The sequence below is a fragment of the Hyaena hyaena genome, unplaced genomic scaffold (assembly GCF_003009895.1).
Source record: "Hyaena hyaena isolate Hyena2069 unplaced genomic scaffold, ASM300989v1 scaffold_1027, whole genome shotgun sequence".
Classification (NCBI taxonomy): domain Eukaryota; kingdom Metazoa; phylum Chordata; class Mammalia; order Carnivora; family Hyaenidae; genus Hyaena; species Hyaena hyaena.
The window spans coordinates 84,258-110,464 of NW_024081658.1; the positions used below are offsets into that span (position 1 = coordinate 84,258).

The 26,207-nt window shown below is 37.8% G+C and overlaps 1 protein-coding gene across 2 annotated transcripts in view; it reads left to right on the top strand.

Annotated features, from left to right (window-relative positions):
* The window catches only part of LOC120223638 (cytochrome b5 reductase 4), a 92,031-nt gene extending 66,749 nt beyond the window's left edge, over positions 1 to 25,282 (top strand). For both annotated transcript variants that reach the window (XM_039221821.1, XM_039221822.1), the window contains 6 exons: positions 5,773 to 5,913; positions 7,402 to 7,554; positions 9,830 to 9,980; positions 10,290 to 10,376; positions 20,047 to 20,211; positions 24,820 to 25,282. In XM_039221821.1, the coding sequence (XP_039077752.1) occupies positions 5,773 to 5,913; positions 7,402 to 7,554; positions 9,830 to 9,980; positions 10,290 to 10,376; positions 20,047 to 20,211; positions 24,820 to 24,874 (752 nt within the window). In that variant the 3' untranslated portion in view covers positions 24,875 to 25,282. The remainder of the gene's footprint in view (positions 1 to 5,772; positions 5,914 to 7,401; positions 7,555 to 9,829; positions 9,981 to 10,289; positions 10,377 to 20,046; positions 20,212 to 24,819) is intronic.
* Positions 25,283 to 26,207: the final 925 nt, after the last annotated feature.

Consider the following 26,207-nt stretch of genomic DNA (forward strand, 5'->3'; position numbering starts at 1 on the left):
TTGAACTATATAAAAATGTTGATATTTTACTATTTTTAACCTAGAAAGCTGACAGTTTTATGTGGTTTGACCTGTACTTTCATAACAGCTTTTTTTTAATTTTTAAATTTTATTATTTTTTATTTTGAGAGAGAGCGAGCGAGCATGCATGTGGGTTGTAGAGGGGCAGAGGGTAAGGGAGGGAGAGAATCTTAAGCAGGCTCCATGGCTGGTGTAGAGCCTGATGACATAGGGCTCAAACCCACAAACCATGAGATCATGACCTGAGCTAAAATCAAGAGTTGGATGCTGAGTCACCCAGGTGCACCTTGTGATAGCTTCTTAACTACAGAAACCACACACACACACACACACACAATGAGGTACTGTCTGTGCTCATACATGTGCTTGTTGACACAATAAGCAATCATTTGATTGAGATTTTCTGTAGGGCCGTGATTCTATAGGCAAGCTGCTTGCTCACAATGGAACAGACCTTCTTACAGGTATAGGAAGAACCATCCATCCCCTCACAGCTCCCCAAATTTTGCCTGTACATCCATGTTTCTTTGCTGTCTAAAATAAGTGTTCAAAAGTACTAGAAATGAAGAAATCCTGAAAATAGCCACTTCTTGTGCTTTGTTCTCTTAAATTATCTCCTCTACCCAGCAGGATGAAGTTGTCGCATACTCAGTAACCATACAATGCTTTTCGTGTCTTGCGGTCTTATTTTCATCTCTACACAATGGCCCAAACATGAAATCTGAAGAAACAAAGAATAGATGGGAGAGACTGTGTAAGAAATTACTTACTGTGTTAAAAGATAAAGTGGAAGAAGTTTAAAACCTTAGAATCCAGGTGATTGAAGCACTTGAGTATACAGTGTTGGCTGCATTATTAGTTGTGGAATGAGAAGAAAAGTGATAGGTATAGTAGTGTTCCAATTTAGTGACAGTCTTGCTAAATGGTGTGTGGTCTAAGACTCCACTGAATCTAGTCTTGGAGAAAGAGCTGCCTTTCTACTGGTTCAGTGCTACTGTTTAATTCCACAAAATCTTCACTTTGAAAGATTTAATTTCCATCAATCTGAGGTAGTAAAACATCTTAGGAATATAACTTTAGGAATATTTTTTTAATAGTAGCTGAAACAAAGAGGAATCTGTGTTTTATTGTCAATTTGATAATACTAAATTAACAATCATGTATGAAAATTCTCAGTCTTTGATCACTCTCCTTCATTGTGTTTTACCCCAATATATGAATAGATGTGTAGCCACAGATATCGGTCATCCTTAATGTTGAAAGACAGGTTATGAATGTATTCTTATTCATATATACAAGAGTGGTTTGGGCAAGGATATTAAAACCGTACTACTAGTGATTAAGTGGAAGTTTTATGAAAATTAATGAAAACCCTGAATAATTTTTTAAAAACAACAAAATAAATGCAGTTATGTAATTCTTTTAAAAGTAAAATAACTTGGGCACCTGGGTGGTTCATTTGGTTAAGCATCCAACTCTTGATTTTGGCTCAGGTCATGATCTTATGAGTCCATGACATCAAGCCCCATGCCTGCTTGGCATCCTCTCTCTCTCTCTCTCTCTCTCTCTCTCTCTCTCTGTTTCTCTCTTTCTTTCTCCATCTCAAAATAAATAAATAAACTTTAAAAAATAAAAGTAATATAACTTTGTTATTTCTTCAGTATAGGAAGATATTCTAATGACTTCATAAGTTTGAATTATTTTATCAATAGCCAAAATGTTATACATCTATACAGTGCTTGAAAATAGTTTATACTCAAGTGTTCTAAACATTATCCCTGCAGTCAGGTTCACTGCCCTTCAAGGTTACTGTCTTGGCACAAACAGACGGCTAGCAAGTCCCCTATGGTGTGAACTATGATAGATTCTAAGTAAAATGTCTGTTGGATTGAATGGCTATATATGTCTGTGTGGACATATTTAGGTATGTACATATATTTTTAAGTATTATAGATGTTAATATGTTTTGGGTTGTTTCTTTTCCCAAGACTGCATTTTTAAGTGTGTAGTCCCACTAATTGATTGCCCTGTGTTGCTTCAGGAAGGTCTTGGAGGAGTAGATGAGTAAAGATAGATAGCAAATTAGGAGGTAAGTAAATCATTTTCAATCATTTAGGTGATTGAAAGTAGTAATGAGTGCTAAGAAAAAGTATAGTTGATCAAAACAGTAGAAAATGGGGATATTCAAGAGGAGATATACGTGGGATGAATCCTGACTTGCTAACCTGATTCCTTAATTTGGACATTAAGTAGTAGGAACTTGTAAAGGATGGAGGGATAATCTGTAAATTTGTGCTTGAACTGACATAATTAGGGAGGAAGGCACTAAAGAGCCATAAGCTACTGTAGAACAGTGGTTCTCATTCTTTTTGAACAAAGCTTATGAACTGCGGTAAGAAACTCAAATAATTTCTCGCCTCTTCTCATATCTTCTCCAGCTGCTCTGTGACCTAGCACAAGCTATTTACCTTCTACAAGCTACTGTTTCCAGTAGCGAAAATAAGGTGCTTTAAAAGTATACTAAGTTTGGGTAGGAGTCGAAGACCAGATTAATGGCAGCGTGGACTCGTAAACCAGGGTTCTGTCTCTGCTCCATCTCCCACTGAAGACTTCGTTTGTTTTAGCCTTGTGAAATTCTGTTCTTTAGAAAAATTATTTTCCTTATGTTTCTTTTCAACCCAAAGGAAAGAGTATGCCCATATTACCATATTAGTCTTAGTATTTCAGTAATACCCTGAGTAATATTATATGTATGTTATTAAAAGAAGTTAGGTATTTGGGATGGAAATTTTTCTTAAGCTTTAGTTTCACCATTTTATATTTACTTCAGTTTCTCATTTTCTTGTCTAATTATTTATGCTCACAAAGCCAAAAACCTGACACTTAAATGATGGCATTGTGCAGACTGAACTAGTCAGCACATCTGCTTCATAGCCTTTTTTCCTCATATGTTTCAGGGCCATCTGTCTATGCTGTCTCTCTTCTCAGTATAATTAAAAGATGAAAGCTTCCTTAAATGTTTCTGAAATTTTTAGAATCTGGATATTCTTTGAAATTATAGCAGACTTATAGGTAAGATGCTGAAATTATCTCTTTGGTGTTAAGTAGCAAGAATACTCTATGAACTCTAACAAGAAGTGTCAGTAAATTACTGTACCCCAGGGTTTCATTGTGTTTTAAATATAATCGAAGAGATGCATACTTCCTGTAGCAAATCCTTTCTGGCAGATGCTAGAGTTGAAGTTGTCGTCAGAAGGTGAACCTTTTTATCCATCATTAAAGTTTTCAGAAGGCCATGATTACATTTCGTTATAAGAAAACATTAAGGGCCTTACAGCCTAGGCAAGAGCTGCACTTGCCCTGGGCTTCAGACTTGGAGAACTCTCCAGTGGCTCTCTTCCAGTCACACCCCTCCCTCAGGATGAGAAGTGTGCAAGACCAAGAAATGTCCACCTACTGTTCACCCTTTCCTTCAACACTGCACTCTGGGCATATGGAACCCAAAGTTCCTGCTCACATATCCTCAAATCCACTTGCATTCAAGGAGTGGCCAAGGCTGTTGATGAGGAAAGCAAATAGATGAGGTTAAACATGGAGGCTGGTGTGTCCACATCCACATGAAGCCCCACTTGGTGTCAGACAGGGCCCGTGGTGAGAGGAGAAGGGGATGGCAGCTCTCATCCCTCTGCCATCTTCCTGCAGGGAGCTCTGAGGAGTTCAAGAATCCTGAATTTGAACCTCACCTTCTAGGACATTATTTAATAGTTATTCATCTGATTTATAACTTTTAAGTGTTTAGACATATGGTATGTGGATCCCTGATTGTATTCTCACTCTGAGTTCCAGAAAGGAAGGGACAAGGAGATCACTTGACCTGCAATTTTCCTTGTAGATAATCCTATGTCTGTTGATCCTTTGTCAGTCGAATACTGGATCAGGTGTTCTAGGATAACTTCACAGTGATTCCTTTAGCTGTAATCTGGTGCAGGCTATCCTCTGGCGCTAGAATGAGGTGACTTCAATAGTGCCTCTTGGTTTTGGTGAGCAATGCTACACTCAATTTACGTGCATATGAGCTACCATGGGAACAAGTGGAAAGATTTAGTGACCAGGGTCTTTAGGGCCCAAAGGGACAAGGGAAGATGAGAAATTGGATGATACTGTGATTTCTTATACTATAAGTAGATTTCAGTTTTCCACTCAACATTGATTATTAGGTGTTGGGCCTTCACTTCCTAAATTCTCGCGTAAACCTGTACCTACTTAAATATTGTTAGGTTAGGGGAGGGGGCAAGATGGCGGAGAAGTAGGGAGCTCCATACATTGCACTCACCCCCATATCTCGCACGGAAAAGATCTGAAGCCATAGGAAACCTTACAGAACCCAAGAGATTGGGAGAAAAAGGATGCAGAATCTACTGAGAAAGCCTTCTAATGGCTACCTCAAGAAACAAGCCAAAGTACACATGGTGGAGCGTCCCAAATATCACTACGAGTAGGAAAATAAATATTGTTAGGTTAAAAAAAAGAGAGTGAGAGAATAATAAGAATAAGAAATTATCAGAGTTGATTCCTTCCCATCTCTGTAAATGTTGTTTTATAAGAGAGGGACTAACAAAACAAACCAGCATCATCAGTCTGTCCGGTGTACTGTTATGTCCAGAAGAGAATTTTGTAAGTGAAAATGTTGATGCTTTCAGAATTCCTATAACAAGTTCTTCTAAACTAAATGATGTTATTTTTTTCTGTATACAAATGATATTTTCTGAGCTTGAGAGGTTAATTTCAAGTATTTTCAGAATTTATAGAAAAACTTTGTTCCTTTTCGTTTCTTTATATTAGTATCACAAACCAGGAATTTTCATTTTTCACTTAAATTAATTTTTCAAATAATGAAAACATGTACCCTTAAGTATAAAAGTTTTGCTTTAATCATTTCTAAACAATTAAAATATTCTATAATTCATACACATATATACACATAGAGAAATAGAATGTATGTTTTTCATGTACTTATCAAAGAAATATTTCTAAAATTATTTAATAGTACTGATGCTGTTAAGCCTTAAATACTTGAATTTTCAAGACTATTCGGTAAGAAAAGACTTTAGAATGTAGATTTGTTGATTATCAAATATTTTTCACATTTGTAATTTAGTTATATAGCTGTGAATATAAAGCTTAAAAGATGAAATTCTTAAAATGAATTTAGGAAGAAATAGGTTTTAATTTCTTAGAATATAATGTTTTTAATAGGTTATAATTCCAGATATGAGGAAATAAGACTTAGTGAAGTCATTTTTCAAACTACAGAGGTATTTGTAGGTTTTAGAAAATAGATGTCTCAGGAAATAAAATGAAACAATTTCCAACTGTGAGATATTCAGACTACTGATGAATTTTTATTTATTTATTTCTAATGTTTATTTTTGAGAGACAGACAGAGTATAAGTGGGGAGGGGCAGAGAAAGAGGAAGACACAGAATCCGAAGCAGGGTCCAGGCTCTGAGCTGTCAGCACAGAGCCCATCGCAGGCCTGGAACTCATGAACCATGAGATCATGACCTGAGCCCAAGTCAGACACTCAACCCACTGAGCCACCCAGGCGCCCCCTGATGAATTTTTAAAGCATATAGGCATTTGAGTGAAATTCAAGCTTGCTAAAGCATAGAAGCTGAATCTGTGCTTTCACTTAGCCTAGTGTTACTTCTTAATTTATTCATCAGTAAAAGAAAATGAATCACTTTCTAGGTTTGTACTACAGAAAGTGCCAGTTAATTTCCAAGGAAGACGTTACTCATGATACGAAGCTTTTCTGCTTGATGCTGCCACCAAGCACTCATTTTCAGGTGCCAGTTGGGCAACACGTTTACCTCAAGCTAACTATTACAGGTAAGGTAAATAGAGGCTTTGGAGAAACATTTTCTTTCTTTGTGAGTAGTTCCAAATCAGTACTAATCTTTTAGGAAGTAACTGTTTAGGTTATTAATAAATGTTTCTGGAAGTTGGTTGATTGATGGCCAAATTCTAGGTTCGTAGATGCAGCGTTCCTGTGTGTTGGAGCCGCAGCCCTGCCTTGTCACCGTAGGACACAAAGTAACTCCGCCAGTCGGAGAGAGAGCCCCACCAGCACTGTTATTTATTACTGACAGAACGCTAAAGGAAAGAGGAGAGGGAGTGACCAACTTGTCCTTTAGGCGGACAGCTACTTAAAACACATCCCAGTATCTCTTATCTCTTAGTAACCACAAATTGAATGCATAAAATTGAAAATGAGTGATGATCGTCAATGATTTCCTTACATGTACTGCCAGAATCAGCAGCTCTGTAAAGGTAGTCCTTACTGTGAATCCTTCCCTCCTCATTTTCATCTTAAAGGTACTTCGGTTACTTGTTTCAAGCACCCTTCTTATCTGTGTCTAACATCTTCTTGGCCTTTTGAAGCCGCAGGTCATATTCTCATGGCAGTCAGTCTAGCCGACTGCCAGCTGGAGATGGGCAGGTACAGCAGGTTCCCACAGCACTGCTAAGCCTCCTTCCTCACCATCACCAGTGCTGGGCTACCATTCAGTAGCTGCCATCTTCCCAGTGGGGTCATTGTCGATGTATTATAATTTACAGCTGGATTAATTTTTTTGTAGCTGTCAAAGAGCCATGTATAAAACTTTGGTCTTAAAAATGTATGGGGACTCCTCTTTCTTTGGAATTTGGCTAGCTAAAATATAACACCAATTCTTATTAGATTGACTCTGTTTTTTAATAGTATATTGTTAGAAGCAGTTGGATTAACACTTTTTCCTTCAATTGCCGAAGTAATATATATTAAAAAATTAAAACAGTTCAAAATATATAAAGTAAAAAATGAAGTTCTTCCCTTTCTTAACCCAAATAATCTCAATGGCCATCTGTAACCATTGTTAAAAATTTTGTGCATGATAAAATTATTATGTAAGTACCTTCTTACATCTCTGTATAAACTTTTGATGTCTTTTTTTTTGTGGCCCTTTACAAAATTTTGTGTCCTCTGCTGATGGAATAGATGGATGTCTACATTTATTACCATAAATCCCTGTCATCTTATGTCGCACGTAATAAATGTACATTGTTTATATTATGGAAAAATATTGATTTGTTATAATTAGCATGCATAGGCTTCGGAGGGGTGTGTATCTGATGTGTACATGATTCTAACTATATATTCTCTCTCTATAGTGTATGTGTGCATCTCTATTTAGAGAGAACACATAATTAGAATCATATACACATTAGATGTACAGTTTTCAATATGTAGTGATAGCATCATAAAATTTGTATGTTTCATCTTTATACAGGGCTTTTGAGATTTTTAGAATTGAATTTCTTTGTCATGACTTTTTCTAGGTACCGAAATTGTGAAGCCATATACACCTGTATCTGATTCTTTACTCTCAGAGTTCAAGGAACCAGTTCTTCTCAACAATAAATACATCTACTTTTTGATCAAAATCTATCCAACTGGACTCTTCACACCAGAACTTGATCAGCTTCAGATTGGTTTGTATTCTTTTTATAACTTCATTTCTATTCTAGATCAAATCCCATGTTATACTATCCTTTGGTTATCTCCATGCAGGAGTCTAACAAATATCTCAAACTCAATGTGTGTGCCACAAAAGTCGTGTTCTCTTTGTCCCACCCAGTCTACTTACTCCCATATTTCTCATCTTCATTACTTATAGCATCATGGTTCATTCTTGACACCATCTGGAGGCTTGAGTTAGCCTTGAATCTTCTCATTTTCTCCCTCCCAATCCAGTCAGCCACTGTGGTCTGGTGAATCTACCTCCCAGTGGCTTTGTAATCTTTTCTTTTTCATCCCTTCTGCCACCCTCTTGGGTCAAGCCTTCATCATCTTTCTCGTGACCTCTAACTGCTCTCTCTTTCAGTTGCCTCTAACAGAGTCCTTCTCTTTCTGTTTATCTGCATTTCCAAACTGTCCTGAGGAGAAATTTAATCATGTTGCTCTGCAGCTTTGAGACATCTGAGGGGTGTCTATTTACTTAACTGGTTAGTTAAGTCCTCTTTTCACTGCCTTTTGTTTAACACTAATAGTGCTCTTCCCATTTCTAACACAGCATTAGCAGTAAATCGAGGTACCAGTGGGGTAGATCACTGAAGTTTGGAAATAAAGAAAATTTGTTGCTTCCTGGAAGTTAAGCCAGCTTATGTATAGTGAATGTGATTAAGTGCTCTTTGGTTACAAAGATTAAAATACTGAATATGAATCAGAACCTTAAGAATCTTGAAATGCCTGCTAATCTAGTGAAGGGGACTGTCATGACATGATTATAGATAGCATGTGGAAACTGAACCATTGTTATTATAACCTTCTAATAGAGATCATGTGAACAGAGCAGGGTGGAGAATTAGCCTACAGCATGAAAGGGAAAGCCCAAAGAATAAGATGAGTGTTTTTTCAGTTTCATCCAGGGAAGCTAGACATGGCCCAAATACCTGTGCCCCTTAGAGGGACACACTGGCATATGATAGTGATAACTCATGAAAGCCTCATCATGGCCTAAATGAGCTACCCTATACAACTATCCACTTCTTTGTTTAAACTCCATGTTCACCAACCAACTCTAATATGATTATTGTGGCCTTCCAAATGTTCTGATGCTGGGAGTGAGATGCCCTAGAGGGGGTAGTAATTTATAATGTTCAGGTCACTAGGTGCAGATAGCCTTCTATAAATCAGTTGCCATTCTGGCCGGTGTACTTTAACGTCTTGTGAACTTGACTAAAATCAGGTATCTTGCCTGAGTCTAGTTTTATGATGTTGAAGGACTGGACTGTTGACAAAAGCTATGAAGTTAATGTTATTCTGTGAGGCATCTTTAGTAAACAGCCAGCTAAGTTTTTCTTAAAGGTGTTCTGATCTTATGGTCTTTTTGAACTATGCCAGGGAGCTTCTGTTACTTTCTAATACTTAATTCATTAGTTACTGCAAGATTCTTACTATCCTGCTGTGGACAAGAAGGAAAAATTATAAGCATCCAAGCATTTAAGGACAAAAAGCAAATTATTTGAAACTGTTTTTAAAACATGTTTAACTTTTTTTATTTTTAAAATTACGTTGAAAATTTCTGAAATGTCTTAAAGGCAGTTCTCTTATATGAGTGGTACATAGTGGTTATATCAGATGCACTGCAGAAAATGTTTTTCTCAAATATTTTTATTCTAGATTGAGAAGTAGCATGCTCTAAGTACAGTTTCTGATCTTGCTTTGTTGTAGGCATTAAATTCAGAACAGGTGTTGTTTTAATCCGTAGGTTTTTTTCAAAGATTTCATAGAGGCAAAGTTAGCACATTTATTAACATAAGATTTTAGAATACTTATCTATTTCCATTTTCTCTCCTACTAGTTTTATTACTGTGGCTAAGCTACTTTGTACTGTGTAAGACAGGTATAACATCGACTCTACTTTTGAGGTGCTTATAACTTAGTTTAGCAATCAGTCCTTTACTGAGAATTTGTACTTAAGTACTGTCAGTAGCTTGTAAATTAACAGATGGTTTGGGAAAATAATGTTGGGAAATGAGTGTAATAAAACCTCATAATGAATTTGGTTATGATGATATAATTCAGACATTCTTGGGGGCTTAATGAATATTCCCAAAACTCCTTACATACCTTAACAACTAAGATGTAGTCTGAAAGTTATCCATTCATCCTGTTACTCCTTAGTGTTCTAAATTTAGCTAGGTTAACATCAGTTTCCCTGTTTTTTTTTTTTTTTTCTGATTTAGTTTATATTTCATTGTTTAGGAGATTTTGTTTCCATAAGCAATCCTGAGGGCAATTTTAAAATATCCCAGTTCCAAGAATTAGAAGATCTCTTTTTATTGGCAGCTGGAACAGGCTTCACACCAATGGTTAAAGTACTGAATTATGCTTTGACTAACATACCCAATCTCAGGTATGTAATTTTATCTTTAATTACTATCCTTTGTGAGGCTGTTAGATTAGTGTAAGGTATTCTAAATTAACTAAATACTCAGTGAACCTTAATAGACATATTCTGATTCCCTCATTTATCATTACTTACCCTACGTCCTCCAATCCTAGCTGTTTTAGTAACTTGATTCTTTCATTTTTGATACTTTGGGGTACCTAATTGGCACTGAAAAACTTTCATGCCAGTTTACGTTTAGACTTTTCCATTCATGCATATTATAAATGTAACCGAAATAGTTCTTTTTGAGTTGTTGTTGTTTTTTCTTTTAAGGAAAGTGAAGCTGATGTTCTTCAATAAAACAGAGGATGATATAATTTGGAGAAGCCAGTTGGAGAAATTAGCATTTAAAGATAAAAGGTATTAAACCGATATTAGCTCTGCATTTAAATATTCAAAAATGTATAGTCAGACTAGGCCTTATCTCCTTTGATTGGAGTGTTTAATTAGCCAGGAAGCCCCTTCAAAGAAAAAATAAACTAATCAATAATTCCATAAATGGAAGTAATGTTAATACTCCTCCCCCAAAGAAATATTGTTCTATAAGATTAATACAATGTTTTATATATATGTATATATGTAGATAGATAAAATATACACTGGACTTTACATTGTGTTACTAATCTGAGTTGGATTTCACTGAAAATGATCTAGTGTAGCCAATTTGATAATTCAAGATTTTCTTGTTACAGTGGGTACAAATCAAATTCAGTAAGATGGATCAAGCAAAAATAAATATATTTCCTTACAATAAGATTTCTTAGAGCCTTCAAGAGGGAGAGTTCCTAATGCATTGTTAAGAACATGCAAATTAAGCAAGTTAAGAATTTCTTCATTTTTGTTTATCTACATTAACTCTTTAGTAGCTGTAACACTGGTGGTCCTCAGTATGCACCTTGGGAAATGCTGGCATAGGCAATAGAAAAAAGTTCTAGCCAGGCTGAACTCTGGTAGAATGAGAAAGAATGGGAATCTGTTTCATCGAAGAAAGCCCTAGTACAGCCAGCTGAAATTAAATCATTGAAATGGGCATATGCCCTATCTCCCCTAAAGAGAGTTAAAAGCAGTAGGAAATTCTAAAGGTATTTTTTAGAAGAGTGAATTGGACTAGCTGTCATACTTTCCAGAGCATATCTTTGGTCATCAAAAGCTATTTTTAAGAAATTCAGTACTTCATAAGGACTTCACACAAAATATCTAAAGTAAGTATGTTTAAGATCATAGAGTACAGATAAAATTCCAGGCCTTTTGAAAGTTTGGGTTAAAGATGTCAGACACTCCGCTGTTCTGTGACTCTGTTTCTTGTGAATACTTTCCAAACGTCCTCGCTATGGGAATGCTTGGCCACCTCTAGTTTTTCTTCCCTCCTATCTTCCCTCCTCTTTTTCTCTCTCTCTTCATAAATAATGTTCACAAATTAAGGATGACCTGAATTTACTTATCCTTGAAGTATTTAGTCTTCATACATACTTAAACCATAAACCTAAGAGTATTTGTATTTAGGTAGCCATATGGCAGTTTGGAGCATGATTTAAAGAAATACAAATTCCTGGGTTTTCAAGTGCCCTTTTCACAATTTACAAAGTGGAAAATTAGAAGCAGCATGTACCACAAAGTCTAAAGCCCTAAATTCTGGTTTTCATTCTACCCTTCACCAGCTTGGACCTGACTAAAAAATTACTTAGCTCTGTGGGCCTGTCTCTTTATCTTCAAAATGAAATCATGACATCTTTCCTATTCACTTCATAAGGCTAATGTGAGGATTGGAGAAGATTATGTAACTGCTTTGGAAACTCTGAAGCCCTACCTCAGATACTTGAATTGTGGTTTAGAAGAACCCTGTGTACATGTGTTTCATTTCTGTATTGACTGAGCTTCTGTTTTCCTGAACAAACATTTAAAAGAATTTAAACAGCAATACTAAGCTTTTTAACTTTAGGATTTTTTTTTTAAAAAAGTATTTCTGGAAGCATTTTAACAGAGTTATTTTTGAAGATAGTTCCCTTGTACAGGAGGATCTATTTACTATTATTTTCCCAGACATTGTACTTTTGGACTTTCAATCGGAGCTAAACCTGATTTAAGAAGTGCTTGGTATAAAGAAATGTGTTGACAGCCTTTGAACATAAAGTGTGTTATCTTTTGTTTCATTCCGTTTTGTTTGGGTCTACATAATTTGGGTTGGTGGATTGCACAGGCTGGAATATTAAGGATGAGGAAAGGCCCCCTTTTTTCCACATCTGGATGAGTGGCTCTAACTGTACTCACCAGATGAGTGAACGTGCCAGCTTGCTGAGAGAAGTGATGGCGCTCTGACTTCTGGCCTGCCTCTATCCCCCCTCTTCTCCTTCTGTTTCTCTTCTTGCCTCCCCTCGTGCTCCTGGGTACTGTCTCTCTCTACTCACTAACCTCCTCCTCCTCCTCCCTCTTCTTGGAGACATACTTGTCCTTGCTTGAGGCACTCTGTTGGCACAGACTTCTAGTGTTGTACGATTGCTGCTCCCTGGAGACTCGTGTCATGCCCTCACTGGAAGACAAAAAGGTCACGCTTGTATGGAATGTTTATCAGGAGTGTTACCATATTCTGAGGCTTTATGAGAAACCTAGCCTTAAAGGCTTATTGATGGGTTTTGTAGCACTACTATTGAGTCCCGTACAAAAAAGTAAAGTAAAAGCTCAGATTTAATATCAGGCTATTTTAATTAGTTACATTTGTAATTTAGATAGTATTTAAGGGCATCTTTTATATATTAAATCATTCTTTCCTATATCTTGACTTTCCCATATCACTCCTAATTTTAGTATTAAAGTTTCTGATGACAAAATGTGATACCTGAACACATTAAATAATTATTGGGATATAAATATCTTTTTAAGAATCCTCTTAAATTTTGTAGTTAAAGCAAGTGAAACACCTTACTCTAGGATTCGGTCCCAGCCATCCACTCAGTCCTTGGAGAACAAGAAGGGACAGACGTGATGGATACTGAGCCTAAGATATGGTTCTAACAGTTTGATTCTCAGCAAGCATGCTATGCTCATCCTCCAGGTTAATCTAGATAATATTAACAAATGAAATTCTTAGAAATATCAGTGCATAATGAGAGCTTATTAACCTTGTGACCTTGGGCAAGTTACTTGATCTGACCGAGCCTCAGTTTTCCACTTGTAGAAAGAAGGATATCAGTACCTACATCGTAGAATTGTTTGGCTGTGGGCGTCAGTGAGACAGTCTGTGTAGGTGCCTAGCCCAGAATTAGCATATTTGTATCATTCATTCTTTCAATAAATGTGAGCTCTACTATATACCTCTATACAGGGACGCAATAGTGAACGAGATACTATTTTGACTTACGTTCTCATGCAGTCCAAGGACTCTATCTCTTCATTTACTCACTTTGCTAAACTTAATAGAATTGCAAAACACAGGGACACCATAAGTACTTTTGGGGATGTTTCTATTTCAGTCAAGTTTCCATGTCATTAAATGCAAATTTGAACAGAAAACAGCTTACTTGAATTTTATCCAGGTATGTTATTATACTTGACTCTTAACTCCAGTAGTTAGGATTCCATTCACAACATTTCAAATCTAGCAAAATCTCACACATTTATTTTTCTTAAGAAATATGAGAGAAAACAAGGCAAATATGTATGGTAGTAGCGTAGCTAATTACTATGAAAACTGGGATCCAAATTAAATTTCGTTTATGTGTCTCTTGACCTCTGAACAGTGTTATGCATGAGGCCTCATCCCAGTAGAATACCGTAGCTCTGTTGTGAGTTCTTAGCTTTGGCAAAATGATTTTTGAGGGGTGGGATAGCTTGACAATGAGATTGACCCCTGGACAATATTTTGTAATATATAAATATAACAGATATTTTCCTTCCCTTTCGAAACAGTCATTTTTGGAGAAAATAATCTTCTTTTTAATAAAGCTGTCTCTTTGTCTCTCTTTCTGACACACGTGTGTACTTATACACACTCATCTTTTTATTTTGTGTTTTTTAAATAATGTAGTCTCCTAATAGGCTCCTGGGTAGCTCAGTGGTTTAAGTGACTGACTTCAGCCTAGATCATGATCTTGCTTTTGATGAGTTCAAGCTCCACGTCAGGCTCTGTGCTGACAGCTCAAAGCCTGGAGCCTGTTTCAGAGTCTGTGTTTCTGTCTCTCTCTTCCTCTCCCCTGCTTACACTCTCTCTGTCTCTCTCTCTCTCTCTCTCTGTAAAAAACAATTTAAAAAAATAAAAAATTTTTTAAAATAATGTAATCATACTGATTAAACTTTTTGTAAATACATTTTCTACTTATTAAATTATGTATATTCTGTGTATAGAATATATCTTAAACCAGTTTTTGTCTGCCACCTCAAGCCACCCTACCACCCTTCCCCAGTGGCTTTAGGGGACATTCATGTCTAAAAACATTTTTTAATCATCGCAACTGGGGGCACCTAGCTGGTAGAGTCCAGCAGTGCTGCTAACATCCTACATACACACGACAACCTTCTGCAACAAAGAAACATCCATCCCAAAATTCCAGTAGTGCCAGTTGGGAAAACCTGCATGTTAACCATGACTTTTAATAGCTGCAACACATTCAGTCATGTAACGATACCATGATTTATTTAACCAGTCTCCTGCTATTTGGCATAGTGATTACAAGCTGCTCTGTACCTCCGTATGCAAGATAAAAATTCATCAGAAGAATCATCAGGTCACAGAATACCAAAGCTATTGATACATTTTGACAAATAGCCTCTAGAAAATTAAAGTACTCAGCCCAGAATATTGTACTCCCCACGCTTGATATGTTAGTGTCATTATTTTTCCTTTAGAAAGGATGGGGTTAATGTTTAGGGCAAAAGGGAAGGAGAAAGAGAAAGAGAATCCAAGCACAAAGAACAGGAGATTGTGGACCCCGCTATGGGTACCAGTGGACCATGCACATCACTTCCGTCCTGGCGTGCTCACTATTTGCAAAATGTACTTAATGTTGGGAAAAGATAAAAATGAGTAAGAATACCCGAGTGGTGAAGTTCTAAAGTTCAGCAGTAACCGTAGAGTCTTGACAGGAACAAGTCACAGTTTATAGAAGTCTAGGAAGAGGAGTGATTCTCTTTTTGTGAGGGTGGGGATGGCAGAGCTTCATAGAAGAAGGGCTGGGCTTTGGGGAGCAATAAACACTTCCGTGAACAGGAAACGAAATTTGGGTAATAGGATTTTTTCTGAGCAAAAAACCATGAGGGCCGGTGTATTGAGTGATTTAGCAAAGGAGCACAATCCAGTTATGTTGCACTGTGTGTGGAAAGGAGAACAATGTGAAACAACTTTGTAAAAATAAAACCATTAATTATATCCCTATTAGAAGGAATCTTAGTGGTGATTACTTCTAATCCTCTTATTTTACAGCCAAAGAAACAGGGTAGGTTAAAATCAGGCAATGGAAGACCTTAAGTATAATTCCTGTATTACACTTAGTACATGGGAAGTTCCAGCAACCTGGGAAGCACATCTCCCCTTATCACTGACAGGCTCTGCAGATGACGACTGACTGGCTATGCTTCTGTCCTCTGGTGTCAGTGTTAAGACTAGCAATGTTTCAGTCTGATTGAGATAGCAGAAGCTGGTGACCGCAGAGGCACAAGAACATTGAAAATGTGCCTGAGCCGCTTGCTTTTTCTCCAGCCTGTGATGTGCTCAAATGTGTGGGTCCCTAATATAGACCCATAAGGGACTCTTTTCCTCTCAGATGTTCCTCACATGGAGTGTTTCTTGGAATGTGTGTGCTTTTTTAAATGTTCATGTGTTCCCCTGACCAAAGGGTTCTGTGATCAAGTAAGTCTGAGAAAGAATGTGTACCATATTACCTTCTTGAAGATTTGTTATGAAGTTAGCATATTCAAGGTTTTGAGAAAATCTGAACCCAGTAGTTCCAAACTCATTTGATAGGTTAGCCTTTTCTCATGAATTACCACTCACATCTGGAAGAACGAAGAACGCTAGTGTTTCATCTGATTCATTTTGAGAAATGTCTCCATAATACATATATTCTATCAAATTTTAACCCCTAGCTGTTTATTTTGTGAATTATTACCCTGTGAGCAAATGGCCACTTTTCCTGTTGTTTCTAGTATTTTTCTCTTTTTTATTGTTTTTTTATTTGGATTCCAGTATGGTTGATGTACAGTGTTCTGTTAGTTTCGGCTGCACAATACAGTGATTCAGCAATTCTCTACTCTCTGTTCATTGTGATAAGTGTACTCTTTAATCCCTTTCACCTATTTCACCCATCTTCCCACCTACCTCCCCTCTTGTAACCACCAGTTTGTTCTCTATAGTTAAGAGTGGCTTCTCCATCTCTCTCTCTCTGTTTTGTTTCTTAAGTTCCACATATGCGTGAAATCATATGGTATTGTTCAGCCATCAAAAAGAATGAAATCTTGCCGTTTGCAACAATGTGGATGGAATTAGAGAGTATAATGCTAAGCAAAATAAGTCAATCAGAGAAAAACAAATATACTGTGATCTATTATTTTTCTTTACCTAGAGAAATCAGGACAAGCAGGGGCTCCAAATACCCTGAAATACTCTTCTCTAGGCAGTGACTAATCACGGAAGCTTTCTGAGGAGAAAGTTGTAAGATGGGTTCTGGGTTTTTAAGAGAACTAATATAGCAATGATGTGTCAGATACATTAGGGTTAAGGATATTAGGGCAGTATTTTAGACAAGAGATATAAAGGCCTATTGCAAAGTTGTGGCAGTAAAAATATGAAGGCAGGAGATGTGTGTAAGAACCTGAAGGAGGTACGTTTTGGAAGCTGCTTGGCTGGAGGAGGAGGGGATCAGTTGTTGATGACTGCAGGCTCTGCATAGGATTTAGACTGAATGAGTACCTTTGTATTTCAAGATTTTTCATCTCAGATCATTATCAGGCTACTTTAAAATAATTTTTTTCACCAGCGTATTTACTTCCATTGACATTTAGATCACATAGACATTTACCAGAAGCAGGTCTATTTTCTCTCACTCGCTTGCTCTCTTTTTGTTACTTTGTTTGCACTTAATGGATTATCTAAATTTGTTTCAGGTAACCTTTTCAAGAGTTCTAGTCCTTTCCTGCATTTTGAAATCATAGGGCAGAAAAGAACATTTACCCTTGGGTCTCAAGGGTATAATTGTCACAGAGAGCAAGTGGGCTTTCATTCAGAATAATCCAGAAGAGAGGATTCCATAGTAATCATCTGTATCTTGATATGAAAAAGGAATCTTCTTTAAAATATTCTTGAGTCTTAACTTGGTATTGCTCCTACCCCAGTTTAAGCTCTTCTAGTCCTGTGAAGGGAATAAGCAGGAAAGCATACTCTTTACAGTATCCCTAAAAATCATACCTGTGTGGGTGTGCACTTTTTCCACTGAGCACCCAAAAGCTATGGCCAAGGGACCATTGTGTGAATAAATACGAAATGCACGAGAAGTTTACACCCTTTATGTAAGGATCTCAGTTATATATCACCCATTAATAGATGCCTGCAGAAGGTATGCCAATGATTAGACTTTTTTTTTCTTCTAAACATCTCAGTAAAGGAAAATTATAATTTTTTTCAAGTGAGAGCAACAACAGTATTAATTTATAGATCTTAGCAGTTTCATTCCAGTGACTGACTTGTTGGAAATAGAGCCAGAGGAGACAAGTTTTTATTTTTAATTTCACCAGGCAGTTGTTCTCTTTTATCCAGTTGTCTGTCTGTAATTGAAAATGTCTTAAGATAGTAGTTCTGCAGCTACTTTTGGGTCTCCTTTGATGATCTGCTGAAAGGTCATGAATCTTCTCAGAAAAATGCACTTATGAATTCACGTACATGTTTTAATGTTATTTCATAGATGCCAGCATATGAACTTTGTTCTTCCAAGCACAATTTTTAGCCAATATGGCTTCTTTGTAAATAAAATGTCTTTGTTCCTTCATCAAGTATTTTTGCACATTTACCTCAAGCCAAGCCTGGATACAGTATTAAATAAGGCAGACAAGGCCTTATGGAGCAGTGAACAAATATGACATTCTGGAATTATCTAAAACTATCCTATGTTTTAAATGCTAGCAACGAAAAATAAGTTAGTGAAAAAGTATTTGGGGAAGCTGTTGTGTACAGAGTAGATTGGATTGCTGCTAAAACCACATGGGGACTTCAAAAATAAGAAGTAGAACATAATTCTGTAGGGTTTTTAAATATAAACTCAGAATATTAGAATAGAGATGATATAATTTTCCCACATTGTTCCACAAATGGGCAAATAAGAGCAAGAGGCTGGGGTCTAGGTGAGAGCCCGGACTGGTTCTCTGAGCCATGGCAGGCACTTGGAGTTGGCCTGTGCTGCTCTGTGCCAATCACTTGGAGGGCACGTTAGCTGAGCTGTCACACAGCGACGTGAGGGCAGCTGCACCAGCCACATCTTGTCTCTGTTCTGACATTTGGTTCCCTGGGCCCCCTCAGAAGAGAAACTGTTCACTTCTACTTTTTCTTAAGATTGAGGTTAACGTATGATTTATTTCTGCTGATCTTGAGAAAACATCCCAGTTATTCACTAAGAAATGTAGAAAATCAGTTGATCTGATGCTGCTAACAATGGTTAAGAATGAACTATGTTTGGGACGCCTGGTTGGCTCAGTCGGTAAGCATCTGACTTTGGCTCAGGTCATGATCTCACGATTTATCGGCTCGAGCCCCGTGTCGGGCTCTATGCTGACAGCTAGCTCAGAGCCTGGAGCCTGCTTCAGATTCTGTGTCTCCCTCTCTCTCTGACCCTCCCATGCTCACACTGTCTCTCTCTCTCAGAAATAAATTAAAAAGAACATTAAAAAATAAAAAGAATGAACTGTGTTTGCTACATTGGCAAGCAAGTACAACATAACATTTTTAATTTACTGTGATTCTTTACCAGCAATTCACTTAACAGATCACAGAGCTGTGGGAAGAAATGGTCGGTAGTTACAGTGTGAGACTTGGTTTGATGTTCTTCTCTCTCGTTTTAATTCTGTACCCATTCTTTTCCTTTCATGTGCTTTGTTTCTTAGTATCTGAACGTGTCCTGTGTGTTGGCCACTAAGGATGCAGTGACAGCCAAAGCAGACGTGGTCCTTGCTCTCATGGAGCTTATGGTCTAGCAGGGAAGGTAGACATGAATAGGATAGTCACCTTGATCACCACGTATTTACAGGCTGAAGTAAGGGCTAGGAAGACAAGGGAAAGGAAGGCATTCCTACAGCACATATAACAGATCACTGGCAGACTACAGGGCTTCCCCCTTCGGAAATGATGCTTAAGCTAAGAACTGATGAGTGGGGCTTGGTAGAAGCGTTAACAGAAGAAAGATGGGCAGCACATGAAGACTGAGCCAAGTAGACACACAGTTAGGAGCTAGGACTTAGTGAGGTTGTGCTTATGGGAGGTGAGGCAGAGAAAGATCCCCTGGATAAATCCCAAGCTCCTGGCTTTTGCAACCAAGTGGACCATGCCTCCACCCACAAAGATAACTGCAGGAGTGGGTTGGGGGGATCATAATCTGATGCTGAAGAGGTTGAGACAGCAAGAAATAAATCCAGTAGGCTCTTGGGTCTGGAACTCCTTGGAGAGGTTTGGGTCAGAGAATAAAATGCACATGCCAATAGTAATTGCTCTGTTCTGTGATTTATATAAGCAGATTATTAATAGAAATGTGGAGTTCTTGGAGATCCCTTGGAACTCCTTCCAGTGAGTTCACTAAATAACGCCAAATTACTCTTCTTATTTGTAGCAAAAGCAAATCCTTAGTAAATACGGATATACCTGTATGTTTTTGTTAAACTTTTGCTTATCATCTGTCCTAGTGGTTTTCTAGGAAGTGTTATCAATTTATACACTTCATACACTACAATTTAGGTATTCAGTTGTTCTCCAGAGGAAAAAAAGAAAATGTTTTCATGAACTTAAAACATGCTAATAATATGTTCAATATAATAGACTTTAAAAAATGTTTCTTTCCTCTAGATTCGATGTTGAATTTGTCCTCTCAGCACCCACCTCTGAATGGAATGGGAAACGGGGACACATTTCACCAGATCTTCTTTCTGAATTTTTGAAAAGAAGTTCCGACAAATCCGAAGTCCTCATCTGCATTTGTGGACCAACCCCATTTACAGAACAAGGAATACGGTGAGTAACAATGTGGTACAGAAAAGAACACCCAACACTGTGAAATGAAAATCTTCCATAAGAAGCAATGGACTTAGCTCTCTGTTCTTCCCATTCCTACAAACCTGCACTGCAGTAGCTGGTTACAGCCGTTGTGCAGGTGAGAGGCTGGAGGCCAGAATTATGCAAAGAGTTAGATGTGGCTGACGATCATTGCTAATGACTGGCAGTGTGGATACGTAGTGCCACGTTCTTACCTGGGGCATCGGATTCACCCTCTCCTTCCACCAAAGCTTTATAACATATAGTAATTAATAAGTATTGTTCATCTCATTTCTTCATTCTCTGTGGTTAGGCAAAAGCTAGTAAATAATACAGTTATTGAAAGCCAGATGGCAAGACAAAAGGAGAGACTAGAACATAAATAAGCTATGACACCGGATAACGAAGCATCAATAGTAGTGTGCCTCTTACTAAATTCACCTGACTCTGATTTAAATCTAAAACAACACTTTAAACCATTTCTTTAAATATAGACACTGTTGGGTGTGTAGGTGATTTTAAAATATGAGTGCCTCGGGGCACCTGGGTGGCTCAGTCGTTTAAGCATCCTACTTCGGTTCAGGTTGTGATCTCATGGTTCATGAGTTCAAGCCCCACATTGGGCTCTGTGCTGCCAGCTCAGAGCCTAGAGCCTGCTTTGGATTCTGCCTCTCTCTCTCTCTCCCTCTCTCTCTCTCTCTCTCTCTCTCATCTCTGCCCCTTCCCCGCTTGTGCTCTGTCTCTTTGTCTCAAAGATAAATAAGTACTTTAAAAATAATAAAATGAATTAAATAAAATTAAATATGACTGCCTCAACTACCCTGTTTTTCCTTGTTTGAGATGCAACTAAACCTCACATTTGCTGATTACTTTTCTCTCTCACCACTTTTAATTTTAATTAAGAGAAATATTGACCTCAGTAAATGCATTGAGAAATGTTTCCCTCTATGTTGAATTTTTAAAAGTACTTTAATTAAATTGAATTGTATTACTGGATTGTAATACTTTCAGAAAAAATGTTCTTTTGTGTAAGTACTCTCAGCTGCAAATTTTTAAAACAATTACTGTTTAAACTTTTCATCTTTCAAACCTGAAACAAAACTATTAAATTTATAGTGAAGACTAACGATATCAAGTAAAATCATTTTTCAGAAAGAGAAAGGCTAAGGGCTACATTCTTCTATTTTGTTGACACTGCTATTTAGATGTATCTTAATGCTTACTTCATAATAGACTGCAATTTAATAATCCTTTTAAATTATGCGAATCATAAACTCTTCAGCATTGGAAGATACTATGTCTTTAATGCCCATTTAACTGACCGAGGAAGAATCCCTTGTACAGCCTCCTGTTAGAAGTGTGTTGTTTTCTCCCATGAACGATGGGCTCTTTGGGGGCTCTTCACTTTCGTACCACGCACGCAAAGCTTAACCCACTTCCTGGCATTCTGGAGCCTCAGTCTCTGTGTCATTGAATAGATGATAGCCAGGGTCCTAGTACTTCTACATGTTTAAAATTGAATGTAATCTCTGCAGCTGTGTTTCCTCAGCATTACCTCAGAGCGAATCTTACCATGCTGCCCTAGCTGGCTTGCCAGGAATTGCTCAGGAGGATTGCTGGTCGTGTGTGGGTATCTGCCTTTGCTCACAAGTGAACATGCCACACAGAATTGCCTCGTGAGACGTAGCTAACCTCAGATCAGTGCAAACATACCTCAGTTTCTTCCTTGCCCCCGACTTGCTGCACTCATACTGCATTTTTTGTTACATACTGACGATTGTGGCAACCCTGCATCAAGCAAGTCCCTTGGTACTCTTCTTCCAGCCATGTTTCTGTGTCACAGCTTGGTAATTTTCACACTATTTCACACTTTTTCGTTATTCTTCTGTGTGTTCCGGTGATCTGTGATCTGTGATTACAACTTGCCGAGAGCTCAGGTGATGGTTAGCATTTTTTTAGCATTTACGTATTTTTTAACTAAGGTATGCACGTTGGCTTTTTTAGACACAACGCTGTTACATACTGAACAGACTGTAGTGTTACTAGAGCTTCCCAGTGCACTGGAAAACAAAATATTTATGTGAATTGCCCTGTTGCGATATTTACTTCATGGCAGTATCAGCAGGCCAAATCAACAATTCCCTGAATGTTGCAGCTCATAGCCTCCGCCCTGTGACTTGTAATTTAGGACTCTTGTTCCTTTGATTTCCTCATCTTGATCGTCTTAATGAACGTAACAGATCTCTTACTTGACATTTATATGGGTCTCTTATTAGATCATAGGTTTTGCTGTCCTGAAAAATGACTCTTTGGGGGACGATACCCACTCCTTCAGGCCCTCCAAAATGAATCTCATGTCTGCTACATAAGTATAATCATTTTAACCATACTGTCCGTATTTGGTGAAAATTTGTTAACTTTGTATGATATGATAAGAGAAAGATTCAGAAACTGATGTTATTGCGATATAGATAAAGAGCAAGATAATCACTTGCTCAGTAAAGGCGCTTTCATCTACCAAATCCCCACTGTGTTTGTGACAGGCTCAGCTTTTAGGACCCACACTGTCTCGGGGTGGAAACAAATGCATACATTGATAACTAAATTATGAGTCTGAATATCATAACACTCTTACTAGAGATGAACACCAAGTGTTAGGGAAATTCCGCAGGAGGCAAGTTTCACCTCGGAGGGTGTGTACTGGAGAGAGAGAGGAGCTGCATGGTCAGGAAGACCTGCTGTTTGAGTGATGGCCAGAGTTTTGCTGGTCAGAGGAAGTGGGTAAGGACCGGATGGGCAGATCAACAAGCAGACACATTAAGGGGCTAGAATGTGGAAGACTGGCCTGGTGTGGCCATGCAGGGACAGCAAGTGTGGCTGGAAAGGTAGGTGAGTTCAGACAGTAAGAGGCTTGACCACTGCTTGGAGTTGGCCCCACGACTCTTGTGCACAACCTTACTTTGTCTGAATACGTGTGTCCACCTAGAAGCTGCTAATTTGAGTTCAAATCCCAGCTCTGCCAATTGTTTTTTGGTTTTTTTTTTTTTTTTGGTCTTATGTTTTATTTATTTCTGAGAGAGAGAGAGAAAGACAAACAGCGTGAACTGGGGAGGGTCAGAGAAAGAGGGAGACACAGAATCTGAAGCAGGCTCCAGGCTCTGAGCTGTCAGCACAGAGCCTGATGCGGGGCTTGAACGTGGCCACAAACCGTGAGATCATGACCTGAGCCAAAGTCGGACGCTTAACCGACTGAGCCACCCAGGCACCCCCCAGCTCTGGCACTTGTAACCATCTGTAATCACTAGTCACCTGTCCTGGAGCCAATGATGTAACCTTTCTAAGCTTTAGTGCACTCACCTTACAAGGAAATACATTATAATACTTAGGAATGTGAAGTGCCTAACATAGTGACTACATATATAGCAAGTACTAAGTAAATGTTTTTATTTTCAACAACTTTTTTCTTCTTCTTTATTGAAGTCTAATTAACATAAAGTGTTATATTAGTTTCGGGCATACACTATGATTCAACATTTCTGTACATTACTCAGTGCTCACCTGTTTCACCCACCCGCCCCCCACCCCACTCCCCTCTGGTAGCCATCAGTTTGTTCTCTGTATTTAAGAGTCTGGGGGGGTTTTTTTGTTTGTCTTTTTATCTTTATTTGTTTGTTTTGCTTCTTGAATTCCACATGAGTGAAATCATATGGTATTTGTCTTTCTGTTTTCAGCAGCATTTTAAACAGAGCTATTTTTAAGATTTCAGTGTCTATAGTGTTTTCCAAATTGAATTAGACTTTAGCAACATTTCTCCTTGTCTTGTTCAGTTTAGGAGAATAAGGATAGAGTGCTGGGGATCAACTCCTTACTTTGAAAACTGGTGAATAAAGGGCAGAAAACATGCATTTATTTTCCCATTTCTGTGAGCTGTGTCACTGGACAGCTACATAATACATTAGCAGGTGTTTGTTTTTCTCTATAGAATTGCTCAGCTGATAAATGAAGAAAAGGCTATAGGAGAATCACCAACCTCAGTCCCTCATGAACTAATGGGTGTATATATATGTAGATTACCAATAGTTGTTAGCATCCAAAAAGAGACTCAGCCAGGTATTATGTGCCTCCTGAGGGAAGAACACTATCAAGGAGGTAGTCTTGTCAAAAAGAATTGAACCCATATCGATCAAGCGTCTGGATCCAATTACTAAATTGTGGGAAATAAGAGACATACAAACATATTAAAGTATACCACAGAGATGCAGCAAAATGAAGACTGGGTGGCCCAGCACATAAAAATCTGGCTTCATCAACAAAGAAATTACAGAACAAAGAGAGAGAGATGGAAGAGATCTTATAGATCAAAAGATACCTAAAAGACGCTAATCATACTGAGTAGACTTTAGTTGGCAGTAAACAAACTTTAAAATTACGGCATTTGTGAGACAGTTGAAAATTTGAATACCGACTAGATATTTGAAGAGAAAGTGGATAAATGAAAAAATACTATGGTTATAATGCTCAACTTTGATCTTCCTTAATTTTTAAACACTTTGCCAAAGAAACATGTACTTTTTGTTTGCTTTCCAGATTGCTACATGACAGGAACTTTTCCGAAGAGGAGATCCACAGTTTTACAGCATAATACAGAGCTGTCATTGTCCTTTATTCAACTGTTTCGTCTACATTTGTGATTACCTAGGATTTTTTAAGAGAACATTTTTGTACATACTAACTAAAAGATTAACTAGAATCCAGGTTTCAGCTTCTTCAATGAAATCAAACGTTCCTTCAGTAGAGGCAACTCGTTGACTTTATTTTGTACCATAACTTATTGCTATTGATATTTGACCTGGAATCACACTTGGCAACAAGTACATACAGGTGTCTTTTGTGATGAGTCACAGACTTCCTTAATTTAAAGTGTATCACTGTACTACAGTAAGCTCTGGTGTTTTATGACATGATGAAGTAAATGATCATTTTGATCATGTTTCTATGCTGTAAAATGTCTTATTAGCAATACAGATTAAATTTTACTTTGCACTGTTAACTCAGGAAATGATTTATGTCCTTGTTATTAACTATTAAAACATGGAATGTTTTAACTTATTAAGTGATCCAAACATTGTGTGTGTGTGTGTGTGTGTGTGTGTGTGTGTGTGTGTGGCATTGATACAAAGTAGAAAAAAGTATACTTAAGTGCTTTTTAATTCTTGTGGTAGAAATGTGTTTGAATTCAACAATGTTGAATAGGTGTCTAAGAGGAATTTTAAAAGACAGCAGTAAAAGATTCTGGAGACATTTCATATCTGTACCTTTGGATTAGATGTGTCAGAGTCTAAGAGAATCTTAACAACTATTTTGATTATTAGCCAAAATTAGAGGCATCAGGAAATATAATGAAAGTGCAGCATCTGGTCCCATGGCCTAAAATAATCCTTTAGTGCTCTGGAATGGGTTAAATTTTAATTCTTTTTGAGCCCATCTAGAAGAACACCGTGTCCTAAATGGTACCTTCCCTGGCTGGCTGCTTTCCCCACAGCTGGTAGTTCAGCAGGGAGCCCTCGTGAGCTCTGGTGTGTGGGCGATTCATTCTTTCCTCCAGCTGCTGTGTGCAGCCTTCAAATACTTTCACAGATTGGGATTTAGCAGAGGGTATCAAGAAAAGTCACTGTGAGCTTTTCCTGAAGAAACTGTTGAATGCACAGGTGGCTGCTGCCAAAGCGAACTTAGACTTTTTTCAGTCTTAGTACAGCAGCTCTGTTTGCACAGAAATGGGTTGGGTGTGCGGGAGGGAACAAGCTCCAGTTTTCCTGAAAATGATGCAAATAGCTAAATGTTCACTGAATGATATACTCAGGAGGAAAAGAGTATTCACATTCCTGAAATGACAAACACCCAGTTGATGATGAAGCTGCACGTATGCAGGTGGCTGATGGAATCATTTCCTGCGCCTTCCTCTTCCGTAGCCATCT